Here is a 14904-nt window from a genome sequence, read left to right as displayed (position 1 = left end):
ACCGTAAGTCTAAAGAGTAGTTCACAAAAAATCACAATGCCTTCTGCCAGATATAGGTAATCAGCCTATACTGCAAAAGCATTTCATTTAACACATTAACTTTGCAAGTCACATCTCTTAACTTTGCAAATAAGAATACACAGTGTTAAAACACTAAAATGTCTTTTGCCAATTATGGATGGCCAGTCCATACTGGAAAAAAGCACATTTTAGCAACATTTAAACTAACAATAGTTTCTAAAGTTTCTGCAAAAACATATTAAATTAATTACTACACATTTAGCAATAAGGTCCTAGGTTACTTTACATATCAGCATCCACCCCCACCCTCTCTTCACTCACTGCTTCGGTACCTCGATACACTTCGGAGCACAGATATATTTAACACTTTTGATACTCACCAGTGCAGAGGAGTGTAGGACATCAACGTCTCCCCCTTGTCGAAGCAGTCATGAAGAGAGTAAGGTGTGGTATGTGATAGCCATAAGACGGATGTCCCCAGCTTGTATAAGATTTTCTTTTTTCTTCTCTTTAAATAATAAATGAGATGAGCAGGTTTCCAAAATATAATATTTCTATAGTTTATTAAAAAAATATTATACATAGATATAGCCATACTGGACGAAGAAGACATACGCCCAGGGTCTCAAATGCCAATTGACAATCTATATTTGATTAAGTCATTCTTTTATAGAATATGTTACTCCTTATTTTAAAACACACCCTCCCAGCTTACATCACTGCTGGCACTCTAAGTCTCATATCATTAAAGTGACATGTTCTTGGAGGGCCTTTTTTTTTGGAAGGGTCATCTTGACCCTATTTGGAGCCAATATTTCTTTGGCCATATCCGGCAACTATATAACTTGTTGTTTTGTTCATGAATTGTGCAATAATGGAAATTTACTAAAACCATGTCTCTTGTTATGTAATATGTGTTTTTCCGTTCTCTTAAAAGCACAAACACAAAATTCAAGTTCATTGGTTCATTCTATTGAACTAATTAGTTCAATAGAATGAACCAATGAACTATATAGGGTTTTTGTTAATTATTACTGTTAATTTTTGTTAATTATTACTTCGACAGTTCCCATAATTTTTATATACACATAAAAAAGTACTTTTTCATGTGACTATAATTAATTGAATGGGAGTATATATTTCTGTTAGCACTGATGTTCTCGGATTGGTTTGGCTTTCGCAATATTTGTATACAACTCAAATCATACTTTAAACAAGAATACAGAAACAATATTTTGTTCATGAATTGTGCAATAATGGAAATTTACTAAAACCATGTCTCTTGTTATGTAATATGTGTTTTTCCGTTTTCTTAAAAGCACAAACACAAAATTCAAGTTCATTGGTTCATTCTATTGAACTAATTGGTAATATAGGGTTTTTGTTAATTATTACTTCGACAATATGTATATACATATATATATATATATATATATATATATATATATATATATATATATATAATGCTCAGATATATATATATATATCTATATATATCTATATGTGTGTGTATATGTATAATATATATATATTTATTTATTTTCCCATCATTTCAATTGAGTTAATGTTGACTGCAGCAATCCATTATTCTAGATATTCCAGGGTGGGCAGCACGGTGGCTAAGGGGTTAGCACTTCTGCCTCACAGCACTAGGGTCGATTCCTGAACAAGCCTTATTTGTTTGGAGTTTCTCCCAATGTTTGCGTGGGGTTCCTCCGGGTACTCCGGTTTCCTCCCACACTCCAAAAACATACTGGTAGGTTAATTGGCTGCTAACGAAAATTAACACTAGTGTGGGGTGTGTGTGGGGCAGGGACTGATGTGAATGGTAAATATTCTCTGTACAGCACTGTGAAATTGGTGGCGCTATATAAATAAATGATCAAGATTAATTAATTCTGAATATCAAACCCCCATGGGATTTTTTAGCCAAGTCATTTTCCAAACAAGAGCTATAGCTATAGCTATATTTGTGTTTGATATGTATTTTTTAGAATATACATTCATTTGTTTTTTAATATTTACATCAGAATGTCCAGTGTTAAAACTAGATCTTGTCTAGTTTCAAAGAAAAAGTTCCAATCATTGTACTGTACTACATTAACAATGTAACAATACAATAATATGAAGGAGCAATTTAAATACTACACCTCTTCAATTAGAAACACAAAGGATTTATTGAATACATTTACTTTTAAATTTAAATGAAGAAATACAGTCCCATCTGTTTTTAAAGGTTTTAATTTATTGGCAAATAGTTATGTTTTCATTGGACCAACCTACACACACACACACACAGCTGACCCTGCATGGGTAAATTACTACAAGACACTGCTGCCTCTAGTGCGATGGAACAGTGCTTCGCTTACGCTACCTGCACTCTCCTCACTGAATATGGAACAGTGTGATGAAGATGGCGCAATGTGATGAAGATGGCGTAGTGTGATCAAAATTGGAGCAGTGTAATGAAATGGGGGTGCAGTGTGATGAAATGGTGGCAACAGTGTGATGAAATGGGGGAGCAGTGTGATGAAATGAGGGAGCAGTGTGATGAAATGGGAGCATTGTGATGAAGGGGGCACAGTGTGATGAAGGGGGCAGCAGTGTGATGAAGGGGGCAGCAGTGTGATGAAGGGGGGCAGCAGTGTGATGAAATGGGGATGAGGTGTAGTGAAGGGGGAGCAGTGTAATGAAGGGGCCAGCAGTGTGATGAAGAGGGCAGCAGTGTGATGAAGAGGGCAGCAGTGTAATGAAATGGGGGCGAGGTGTAGTGAAAGGGGAGCAGTGTAATAAAGGGGCCAGCAGTGTAATGAAATGGGAACAGTGTGATGAAGGGGGGCAGCAGTGTGATGAAGGGGGGCAGCAGTGTGATGAAATGGGGACGCAGTGTGATGAAATGGGGGCGAGGTGTAGTGAAGGGGGAGCAATGTTATGAAGGGGCCAGCAGTGTGATGAAGAGGGCAGCAGTGTGATGAAATGGGGGTGAGGTGTAGTGAAGGGGGAGCAGTGTAATGAAGGGGCCAATAGTGTGATGAAGAGGGCAGCAGTGTGATGAAGGGGGCAGCAGTGTGATGAAATGGGAGCAGAGTAATGAAATGGGTAGCAGTGTGATAAAATGGGCAGCAGTGTGATGAAATGGGCAGCAGTGTGATGAAATGGGCAGCAGAGTGATTAAGGGGGTGCAGTGTGTTGAAATGGGAGCAATGTGATGAAATGAGAGCAGTGTGATGAAGGGGGCAGCAGTGTGGTGAAATTGAAGCAGCAGTGTGATGAAGGGGGGCAGCAGTGTGATGAAGGGGGGCAGCAGTGTGATGAAATGGGAGCAGTGTGATGATGGTGAAGACATGTTATTTGTTGCTTTTACTGTTGTGCTTTTATAGCTAGTGTTTTACTTAAATAAAGCAAAGAACAAACCTGACCAACTTGTATTTTAAAATACATTAATTTGGGAGACAGTGTTGTAAGGTACAGCGCATAAAGAGTTGGGACTGGAGTAGGGGAGGAGTCTGGAGAGGGGAGGAGCCTGGAGAGGGGATAGGCCATGAGTGGAGAAGGGTCAAAATTAATCTACAAGCCGCCCTCCCTAAAAAGTCTAGATCCGTCCCTGCCTTTAGTCTTGATCTAATGTGAAATCAGTGATCCAACTTGATTTAATCCTTTAAAAATAAAGTTTTCTGAATAAGAAACTGGAGCATGAATAAGAAGCTAACTTCAGCCTTGTTTTGAGGGGTCCAATTCAGTGGTGGGATTCAGCCGGTTCTCATCGGTTCGCCTAGAACCGATATCTAATTTTAGGCTCGGTTTGGCGAATCGGTGATTATAAGCCGAGTCCACCCAGTTCGTTGGTGGGGGAGCAGGCTCCTTGAAAAAAACCAAAAATAACCTCACCTGTCCGCGGCGTCGGCACTCCTCCTCCCTGCTCCGTCCGCACTGAATGTCGGACGTGACGTCAGTGAGGAGCGGCGCAGAGAACAGTCGACGGCAAGCAAGAAGACAGAAGACAAGAAGAGAAGAAAGAAGCCGATAGAAAAAGTAAGTGAAGGAACGGAAGCAAAGGCAGCCTGGTAGAGTGTGAAGGGGGGAGCAAAGGCAGCATGGCAGAGTGTGAATTGGCAGCAAAGGCAGCATGGCAGAGTGTTTTGAGGGGTGTCAAATCTAAATCAGATTGTTCACCTGTAAGTGTCAGTCTATCAGTTATAAGCTCATCAGCTGGAGAGAATTAAATACACTGCATGGTTTGAGTGTACAATAAACTCTGCTTTATTAGTTACAAGTCCCTATCTATATAGCAAAAATCACGTATTACAGAAAACTACGCCCCAAAAGGTTTTAACCACTCATGCTCCCTTTACACAGATGTTAATACATTCTCTCATTATCACACAGGAAAACTCCCCAAGGGGGGGTTGGCTTATCTCCTGTCTGCTAAGTCCAAGGTTATAAGCATAGTTTTGCAAATAATGAATTACAGTAGAAATAAAAAAAAAGGGTGGGTTGCGCTATCTATATGTGTACAAAGCAGCCAAAAAGTAGAATCTGCAAGTGGACAGGAGGGAATCCCTACCCTCCCAAAAAGGGATTGATACGTGGTATATCAGGCTCTGGGCGCTAGAAGGTATAGCATGTGTGACAAAATGAGCCATTCATTTTGTCACACATGCTATACCTTCTAGCGCCCAGAACCTGATATACCACGTATCAAATAATGAATTACTCCTACAAAACAGGTGCATCTAATCTGTCTTTAAGCTATAACAGAACAAAATGGCTATAAGGCAACAAGATGGCGTAAGCTTAGCCAAATCACATTTCTCAGGGGCAGCAAAGGCAGCATGGCACAGTGTTTTGAGGGGCAAAACACATTTTTGTATACTTAAAAGGGGCATTACGACAAAGAACTAGTTGTTAATTTGTATGAATCCCACACCACTGGTCCAATTCCTAAAGCTGCCATATTACAGCAGCTTTAGGAATTGTACACTGACATTAGCTGCCATTAATAAGAGAATACATATTTTATAAACATTTTCATGAACTCTTTTATACACAGTAGTTTGGCAATTTGATCTCCAGTACTGTAATTTGTGGTGGGTTGTTTTTCAAGAGAACACAGGCTTTTTTACGGCTGCAGGAAATCTTGTTTCTATTCGGTTCCTTCATAGCCTCTCTGGGAATCATTAAGGAACTTAGGTAAGAAATTTCTTACTTTAAGTCTCCTGGACAAAACCATGTTAAAATGCAAGGGGTGAAGATTAGTTTTTTTATTTAGCACATAAGTTAAATACTGGCTGTTTTTTCATGTAGCACACAAATACTTGATAGCTTATTTGTACACTGAAATGTTAAGTTCATATTTGTGTGCTACATAAAAAAAAAACAGACAGTATTTAACTTATGTGCAAAATATAAAACAAATTTTCACCCCTTGCATTTTAACATGGTTTTGCCCAGGAGACTTAAGTAAGAACATACTTACCTACTTTTGAGACCAGCTGTCTGGAAGGGGGTCCGTCGAGGGGGCGTGGCCACACGTGATGCGCCGTTGGCTCCGCCCCTGTCAATCTTAGGACATTATGGCCAATCGTAGCAGGGGGTGGGGCCCACAATGCCGCAGTTAGCTCCGCCCCCTCCATTTACAACAACGGGGAGATGCTGGTTCCGGGATTTTTGCCTGCTCTCTCGGGAGTCAGGGAGAACTCCCAAAAATTCGGGAGTCTCCCAGACATTCTGGGAGAGTAGGCAACTATGAGTAAGAAATTTCTTGCCTAAGTTCCATAATGAATCAGGCCCAGGGCCCGATCAAGGGTACCAGCCGCCCTAGGCTATTACCGCCGCAGCGCCCCCTCCCCCTCCCCCCCCAATATAGGCGTATAGGAATACTCCTGAATATGTATATTCAGGAGAATTCGCCAGCATTCAAATTTAGACAGTACATTCTCTTACCTGTTCTTGCTCTTCTATGTTCCCTGTTCTTGCAGCTTTGTTGTCTTCTAGCTGGCTTCTGGAAAGTCTGGGTCCTGTTTTGAAAATATGCAGCAATTGTATTATAATGCTAAATGTCAACAAATCCTGAATGATTAGGCTCCAAAACACAACAGTCCATTATGGCCAGATAAAACTACCCCATAGCACAGGCATATGTAGGCAATAAAACATATGAAAATTGTTGTCAAAGAGCTATAATCAAATATAAACCTCTATCAGCCCCACCTGACTAATATTTAGCATTCTAATGACCCTAGAACCACAGAGACCATCCTCATAATCGCCACATAATACAAAGATTATGCCCCACCTCTTCACCTGCCCCCTTAGCATTATCTGCCCCATTAGCCTCTTCACCTGCCCCCTTAGCATTGTTATCTGCCCCATTAGCCTCTTCACCTGCCCCCTTTAGCATTGTTACCAGCCCCTCCGCCCCCAGACATAAGGACTTACCTGTTCTTCCTGCACAGCAGTCTTCTCTCCAGCGCTATACATGACAGGCAGTCTGGCAGCGGAATGCGGAGAGATGTGAGATGCGGAATTCCTGATCTCACGTGACCACAGTAAGAAGCTCCCGCGGCCATCCTGACAGGCAGCTAGCAGCGATCGCTGCCAGACTGCCTGTCATGTAGTAGTGACAGTCGGGCTGCCCCCTTTACACCAGGGGCGGTCCTGATGATGCAGGCACGGCGCTGCCTAAATTAAAAAAAAAATGGCAGTGAAAAAAAATTAATCTCCGTGCCGCTGCGCCCCCCAGGCTCCAGCGCCCCAGGCTGCAGCCTGGTCAGCCTATTGGCTGATCAGGCCCTCTAACCTCCTCTGCTAGAGCCAGGGATTTTATATTTGCAACAATAAACATGCCCCCTGAGTCTGACTAGTTATTTGAAAAGAAGATGGGAAACAACAGAAGTTCCATTCTTCCGTACTGAACCTGGCTCCAGGGTTTGCTCTCTGTACACACTGGGAGTGGCTGTACACACTGGGAGTGGCTGTGCACACGGGATCGAGGAGGAGTGGCACATAATGAACACAGTGGAAGGGTTGTCTTAGTTGTGTACTTTCAGATATGGCCGATAACGAGGAGTTGGACCAAAGTAACACTAGCTCCTGCAGACCTGGCACTCCCCTGCAGCAAGACAATGCACCGCTATTTGAAACTCCTGGATCCAAGCAACCACCTAAGCACACCTTTCGCTGCCAGCCTGGCTTCCTACCGCTCCCTCCGGGCCTGCCGCTCCGCTTTGATCGGAACATAAAGCAGGCTTTCTACAACACCGGAGCACTGTTGTTTGCAGCTGGCTGCTGCGCGGCGTCTGTGCTGGTCTATTTTATTTTAGAGGCCTTTCTGCGGCCGCTCCTTTGGGCCGCGTTATGTGGCACCTTCCTTCACCCCTTCAAACACTCGCTAACAGCCGTATGCCGCCGTTGGCTCTGCGGGCTCCAGCGACGGGGTTCTCCCATCGCCCTGGCCACACTCCTGCTACCGATCAGTTTTGCCAACCACAGTCTGGAGGCCCTTGGGGGGATAGTGTCACGTAGGCTGCGTGTCCTGCTGCCAGTGTTGGCCGGAGCGCCGTTCGTTTATCTGCTGTACTGGACCGGAAGCTATTTGGGGGTTCGGGAGCTGCTGGGACACCTGTGCTTCCTGATCTGCGGTGCTCTGGACTACTTCAGCACACTATGGGTGAGGAGACATTGGAGAGCATATTACATTCTGTCACAAATTTATGTCTCCGCCGCTCGCATTACATTAACTGCTCATGAACGTTGAACTGTATACAGTAAATAACTTGTGATTTGGTCCATATCTTAAATATAAAACAGCTGGCACATTAGAACGGCTGCACTGAAATTTTCGGAGTTTACACTATACACATTCCATTTGACAGTGCCGTAACTAGACATTTTAGTGCCCTGGGCGAGACAGGGCACCGACGCCCCCCATCTAAAGTGGGAGTGGCAGTTGACAAGTGGGTGTGGTCAACCTAATGTGTGGGTGTGGTTAGCACTTTACTGAAAGAATTCTTATATGACCATTTAAAGTATGCAAAAAATATATAGTGATTGGTATTCTAATATTTTATGCACTTAATACTCAAATAAGAACAGCAAAACTGTGTGTTAAGGAATTCAGACTGTAAGCCCCAATGGGGCAGGGAGTGATGTAAATGAGTTCTCTGTACAGCGCTGCGGAAGAAATTCATAAGTTTAGTTGTTTTATGTAGAGGACAAAGTATACAGTATATTTATTTTACATAAACTGTAGTGGGCATGAATTTAAGGGGGGGTTCACATATACTTAATTCGGCCCTGATCTTGAAATCAAACATCTTTTCACAGTAAGACATTACCAGATTCTCAAAGGGCCAGGGATATTGACCTACCAAAAAATTAAAGACATTTGTAAATACTTGCACTGTACACAATATGTACACACACACATTATAAAGAGTGTAAGTTTGACAGATAAACTATTGTCATTTTAATAATTATAGTGTGAAATTCATTGTGATCTATTGTAATGTTGTTCCTGTCCAACTACACAGGTACAGTTCAGATTTTGTTATGGCCACTCCAATTCAAGACTAAACATTTTTATTTTTTGTGGCAGAAAAGTGAACCCTGAAGAACGGTTTTAGCCTAGGCAGAAGGATGACCTGACATGGTTAAGGCAAAGGGCAGTTTCTGCTATGAATAGGTTAAAGATATAGTTTGGCTTTGAAAGGAAATATTTTTATATAAATAACCACAGTGCTGTGTTGTATTATGTTGGTTGTGATATTTGTTTTCAAGGGAGGGAGAGAGATACACAAAGTGGTTGATAATTATTATTATTATTATCGTTTATTTGTAAGGCGCCACAAGGTTTCCGCAGCGCCGTACATGGTACAAACAGTAGACTATACAGGGTAAAACAGTACAGAACAATAAACACAAAGTACCAGTACTTCAGAAACTCCAGGCAGGCAGATACAGTAGAGACGGAGCAGAAGAACAGGTATGGAGACAGGAGGGAAGAGGGCCCTGCTCATTCGAGCTTACATCCTAAGGGAGGGTAAACAAAGTCAGGCACAAAAGGGACCCAGTGAAGCAATGGGGAGAGAGAAAGGGGGCAGGGGAGAACCAGAAGAGGTGAGAGGTTAAGTGGATGGTTGGTAGGCCCTAAGGAACAGGTGAGTTTTATGTGCCCGCTTGAAGGAGCACAGATTGGGTGAGAGACGAATGGAGCGAGGGAGGTCGTTCCAGTGAAGGGGGGCAGCACGGGAAAAGTCTTGGATTTTAGAGTGGGAAGAGGTGATCAGAGTGGAGGAGAGGCGGCAATCATTGGCCGAGCGCAGGGAGCGGGCGGGAGTGTGAATGGAGAGGAGGTTAGAGATGTAAGGGGCAGTAGACTGAGAGAGAGCCTTGTAAGTGGTGGTAAGGAGTTTGAAAAGGATTCTGTAGGGGAAGGGGAGCCAGTGTAAGGAAAGACAGAGAGGGGAGGCAGAGGAGGAGCTGCGTGAGAGGAAGATGAGTCTCGCAGCCGCATTGAGCATAGAGCGGAGGGGGGCAAGGTGGGAGCAGGGGAGGCCAGTAAGGAGGAGGTTGCAGTAGTCGAGACGGGAGATGATGAGAGCATGGATGATAGTTTTGGTGCCATCTTGAGAGAGGAAGGGACGAATGCGGGCAATGTTACGGAGTTGGAAGCGACAGGCTTGGGCAAGGGATTGAATGTGGGGGGCAAAAGAGAGAGAGGAGTTGAGAGTGACACCTAGGCAGCGGAGTTGGGTGACAGAGGAGATAGTGGAGTTGTTAACAACGATAGAGAGGTCATGGTGGGAAGGGAGCCTGGGTGGGGGAAAGACAATGACCGGTTTTGGAGATGTTAATTTTAAGAAAGCGAGAGAACATCCAGGATGAGATGGCTGAGAGGCAGTCAGTTACACAAGAGAGAAGGGAGGAGGAAAGATCAGGATAAGAGATGTAGAGTTGAATATCATCAGCATATAGGTGATACTGAAGACCGAAAGAGGAGATGAGAGCCCCAAGGGAGGAAGTATAGAGCGAAAAGAGTAAAGGGCCAAGAACAGAGCCCTGAGGGACTCCAACAGGGAGAGGGGAGGGGGTGGAGGAAGAACCAGACTTGGATACGGAGAAGGAGCGATTAGCAAGGTATGAGGTGAACCAGGCATGGACAGAGCCAGAGAGGCAGAGTGAGAGAAGAGTTTGCAGTAGGAGGGGGTGGTCCACGGTGTCGAAGGCCGCGGAGAGGTCAAGGAGGATGAGTATGGAGTAGTGACCCTTGGATTTGGCTGATAGGAGATCATCGGTAACTTAAGCCAGGGCTGTTTCAGTGGAGTGGAGGGGGCGGTAGCCGGATTGGAGAGGGTCAAGGAGGGAGTTGTCGGAGAGGTGTCTGGTGAGGCGGCTGCAGACAATCCACTCAAGTAACTTGGAGGCATATGGGAGAAGAGAGATAGGGCGGTAGTTAGCAAGAGAGGTAGGGTCGAGATTGGGTTTCTTAAGGATAGGGGAGATAAGAGCGTGTTTGAATGAGGATGGGACAACGCCAGAGGAGAGTGATAGGTTGAAGAGGTGTGCGAGGTAGGAGCAGGCAGTAGGAGAGAGAGAGCGAAGGAGGTGGGAGGGGATGGGATCAAGAGGACAGGTAGAGGGTGGAGAGGAAAGAATAAGGGAGCGAACTTCTTCACCTGATGTGGGGATGAAGGAGGACCACAGCTGGTTGATGGCGGGAGGTGAAGCGGTGGGGATGGGGGGAGAGGGGTGGGAGGAGGAGATGTTACGTCTGATGGCTTCAATTTTGGAGGAGAAAAGGGAGGCGAAGTCAGACGCCGAGAGGGAAGGCGGGACAGTGGGACGGGGGGGGAGAGGAGGGAGTTGAATGTGGCAAAGAGGCGGCGGGGGTTGGAGGACTGAGAAGAGATGAGCAACTTGAAGGAGGATTGTTTAGCGACGGGCAGAGCAGAAAGAGGAGAGGATGAATTTGAAGTGAAGGAAGTCAGCCAGGGAACGAGATTTCCTCCAGAGGCGTTCAGCTGTGTTAGAGCACTTTTGGAGGGTGCGGGTGAGTTTGGAGTGCCAGGGTTGGGGAGTAAAGCGACGATGGCGGATAGAAGAGGCCGGGGCAACGGTGTCCAGGGCAGTAGTGAGGGATTGATTGTAGAGAGAGGACGCCTGATCAGGGCAGGCCAGAGAGGGAAGGGGTGATAGGAGAGTTTCAAGAGAGGCAGAGAAGGAGATGGGGTCAATAGCGTCAAGGTTGCGCCTGGTGAGGGTGGCTTTAGGCGAGGTGGGAGAAGGGGAGGAGGACAGAGAGAAGGAGAGGAGATGGTGGTCGGATAGTGGGAAGGGAGAGTTGGAGAAGTCGGAGAGATCACAGAGGTGAGAGAAGACAAGGTCGAGGGAGTGACCAAGACAGTGGGTAGGGGAGGAGGTCCACTGAGTGAGGCCAAGGGAGGAGGAAAGAGTGAGAAGTTTGATGGTGGCAGGGTCAGAACAGTTGTCAACAGGGATGTTAAAGTCACCCAGTATAATGGAGGGCAGCTCAGAGGAAAGATAGTGGGGGAGCCAGGCGGCGAAGTTGTCGAGAAAAAGAGAGGTAGGGCCAGGGGGACGGTAGATGACGGAGACACGGAGGTGGATGGGGGAGAAGAGCCGAATGGAGTGGACTTCAAAGAAGGAGAGGGAAGGTAGAGTGGGTATGACCCGAAAAGTGCAGTTAGGGGATAGGAGGAGGCCCACTCCCCCTCCTGGACGCTCGTCCGGTCTGGTGGAGTGGGTGAAAGAGAGGCCCCCATAGGAGAGAGCGGCAGGGGAGGCAGTATCAGAAGAAGTGAGCCAGGTTTCAGTTATGGCAAGAAGATTAAGAGAGTTAGAGATGAAGAGGTCGTGAATGGAGGACAGTTTGTTACGGACAGACCTGGAGTTCCAGAGGGCACACGAAAAAGAGAGGGACGAAGAAGAGGAGATATGGATGAGATTGTCAGGGTTGATGGAGCGAGGGGGGGTGAGAGATAGGATAGAGAGATATGGGCCCTTGACGGGGGCTGGGGGAGAGGATGGGTATAGGAAAGGAGCGAGGCGGCATGATGACAGACAGGGGAATAAGAGAATGCTGGAGGAAGCGGGGAGGTGAGGGGGAGAAGTACAGAGAGGAGGGCAGCAGTAGGGAGTCCGAAGTGGAACAGATCAAATTAGAAGCGGAGACAAAGCAGTGCAACCAATGAAAGCAATGTGGACAATGTAAAAGGAGAAGAGCAGTGGCAGAGCAATAACAATGTGAAGTGGAGGAGAATGAAATCACGATCAAGCGGATAAGAGACATAGAGGGACCTATATAACGGAGAGTGACCACCATCATGATGCAAAAATGCAGCCATCATGGGCAAATCCTGTGTGTGTATAAGCATTATATGTGTTATTTAATTTTAGAAGTGTTCTCAGAAGTAGAGGTTTGGGGTGGAAAGCCAAGGCAGAATTTGGTACAGGGGAAGGGGTCAGTTACATAAGTGGGTCTTTAGCAATGCTACTAGTATAACTTCAAAGTGAAAATCTCATGGTCACAAGGGCAAACAGCTGGACAACAGCCCCCCCCCCTCCATCCTCCCCGGGACACTTCCTCTGGAGATACTAATGAACCACTATACACTGTCACTACAGCTCATTACCAGCAGGATAGGCAGGCGCTGTATAGTACATACCAGCTACTTGCACTCATAATGAATATTACATCACAGTAGCGCAGCTATCCCTTAGCGGAGTCCTCGGAACTGCACACATTTTCCCAGGGCTCTTCTGTATCTCAGCAGCCAGCCTTTACTGTACAGACAATGCGGTGTGTGACTGCTGGGACCAATAAGAGACCGTAAGTAAAGGAAACTGAGGAGGCCCAAGAAAAACTGCTCACATCACTTACAAGAGTGTGATGCTTCTGTGCATAAGTCCCGCAGTGGAGCGCATATGCGTTCCACAGACAGGAAGTTCGGCATTTGGAACGCACATGCGTTCCACTGCGGGACTTATGCCCAGAAGACATCAGACTCTTGTAAGTTGATATATCTCTCTATGGAGGCAGGTACTGGGCGGCTGCTGCGCCCCCTTGGCCTTGCGCCCTGGGCGACGGCACCGCCCGCACCACCCTCGTTACGGCCCTGCCATTTGATACAGTAGTATCCTGCCTATTTATGTAAACGTGCATTTTGGCCCGTAAAGATGTATCTCTTATAGCCACTGATCACAGCATGGAGACATGCATTTTTGGATCCATTTATGATCCTGATCATGCTGGGATAGCCCCTCCTATTAGATTTTGATCTGCAAAGAAAATTCCAATGAGAATGAAAAAGCTTTCTCATTCTGGGGTCTATGCATCAATTTGATGCAGTGCAACTAAATATGCATCTCTGAAGATCGCAGTGATGCATATTTATGTACTGCTAAGATGCATCATGCCGGGGCTACTCTGGGAGAAGTGACCCCTCTCCTGTGATCTCATTTTCCTGCTTGGCGCTGCCGGTGACAGAAGTGCTGTTCGCATGCGCACAGCACTAACCATATAAGGGATTCTGCAAAGTCAGAGAAACTTCAGCAGAGTCCCATAGGAAATGACGGGTAACGTCATCTTGAGCTGGCGTTACCTGTCTGTGCAATGCGAAGCTTAGCAAAGCTTGATGCATTGCAGAACATTGCAATCACCATATTAAACTGGGCACTGCAATGCTGCGTGTTATTAGCCTAAACGGAGAGATTTCTGTGAAATCTCCTACTTTGGGCAGTTAATGCATAGCAAATATGCTTAAAAGATGTGGAAACAGCATCTTTTAAGTGAAAATTAGCTTGATGCATAGACCCTAACTGACCTAACTGGACATGCACCAATAACTTGCATGTGTGGTATAGTGCGCATAGACTTCAACTGTGGCATTCGCTACAAGCTCTGAAACCTAAACATTTTGGAGCTTGTTAAATTGACTCCAGTTCCTAGTTCTCATAGATAATTATGAGGATGCTGGTACTTAGCATTTGGTTATAGCAGAGATATCTCCTACTTTAAACTATTATTAGATAACCTTGATACTAATATTTGCCTTTATCACGCAGAAGCAGTTGTTTCTGCATGATTTAAAGCAGGCCTGTCCAACCTGCGGCCCTCCAGATGCTGTGAAACTACAAGTCCCAGCAAGCCCTTCCAGCTATCAACAGGTTGTCTATTGGCAAAGCATGCTGGGGCTTGTAGTTTCACAACACCTGGAGGGCCACAGGTTGGACAGGCCTGATTTAAAGCAAATGCATACTTGATAAATAGTCCCTGAAATATGAAACTCGCAGCTCAAGGAGACTTTTGAACTGCAATGCACTGCATGCCAGCTTTTAAAGATTTGTCCTAGAATTTGCAAAATGTTCAGGTTCATCCGCCAAGGAGAAATGTGTTTTAAGAAATTATTTTACACTGTTGCCAACTATATGGAAATTTAATTGAACTTATGGTCCAATAAAATAAATGCATCAATTTGTTTGTGAGTGAGATACCTATCCACTAGAGCAGTAGTAGACCATATTTATTTTTAGTAGTGGTGTTAGTAGTGGTATTTGTAGCCTTTAATGAAATTGCAAAACCTCACTTATAGAGCAGTACAGCCTACTAAGTGATTTACTATTGAGTTGGGTTGCACAGCTAATGCAATGTGACATTTTGTAAATATTTGGAGATTACATGAAATAGCTGTTGTCAAACAGAAGCCTATGCTGTCAGAACTTGAACCTTGATATACCATAAACCACCTAATACAGGAAGAAGCAAGTGCAAAGTTGTTTGAGCTATTTATAGCAGATTAGTGTGGTGCCTACAATTTTTTAATTAAAGGGGAGATTGATTACAATCTCTATGGAGTGTGAGGA

The 14904-nt window shown here is 45.1% G+C and overlaps 1 protein-coding gene and 1 long non-coding RNA gene across 6 annotated transcripts in view; one reads left to right on the top strand and one right to left on the bottom strand.

Moving 5' to 3' along the window:
- LOC142158644 (uncharacterized) overlaps positions 1-7048 on the bottom strand; it is a 119197-nt gene extending 112149 nt beyond the window's left edge. The window contains exons 1-2 of the long non-coding RNA XR_012692835.1: positions 6460-7048; positions 5965-6038 (exon numbers count right to left, since the gene is read on the bottom strand). This is a non-coding gene — a long non-coding RNA (uncharacterized LOC142158644). The remainder of the gene's footprint in view (positions 1-5964; positions 6039-6459) is intronic.
- TMEM245 (transmembrane protein 245) overlaps positions 6990-14904 on the top strand; it is a 206281-nt gene continuing 198366 nt past the window's right edge. For 4 of the 5 annotated variants that reach the window (XM_075212813.1, XM_075212811.1, XM_075212812.1 and 1 more), the window contains exon 1: positions 6990-7690. In XM_075212813.1, coding sequence (XP_075068914.1) covers positions 7073-7690 — 618 coding nt within the window. In that variant the 5' untranslated portion in view covers positions 6990-7072. The remainder of the gene's footprint in view (positions 7691-14904) is intronic. The other variant, XM_075212814.1, reaches the window with a different exon arrangement.

Source organism: Mixophyes fleayi, chromosome 5 (genome assembly GCF_038048845.1).
Source record: "Mixophyes fleayi isolate aMixFle1 chromosome 5, aMixFle1.hap1, whole genome shotgun sequence".
Taxonomy (NCBI): domain Eukaryota; kingdom Metazoa; phylum Chordata; class Amphibia; order Anura; family Limnodynastidae; genus Mixophyes; species Mixophyes fleayi.
Note: the sequence above shows the minus strand (reverse complement) of the source record. Positions and strands in the feature narration are given on the sequence as shown.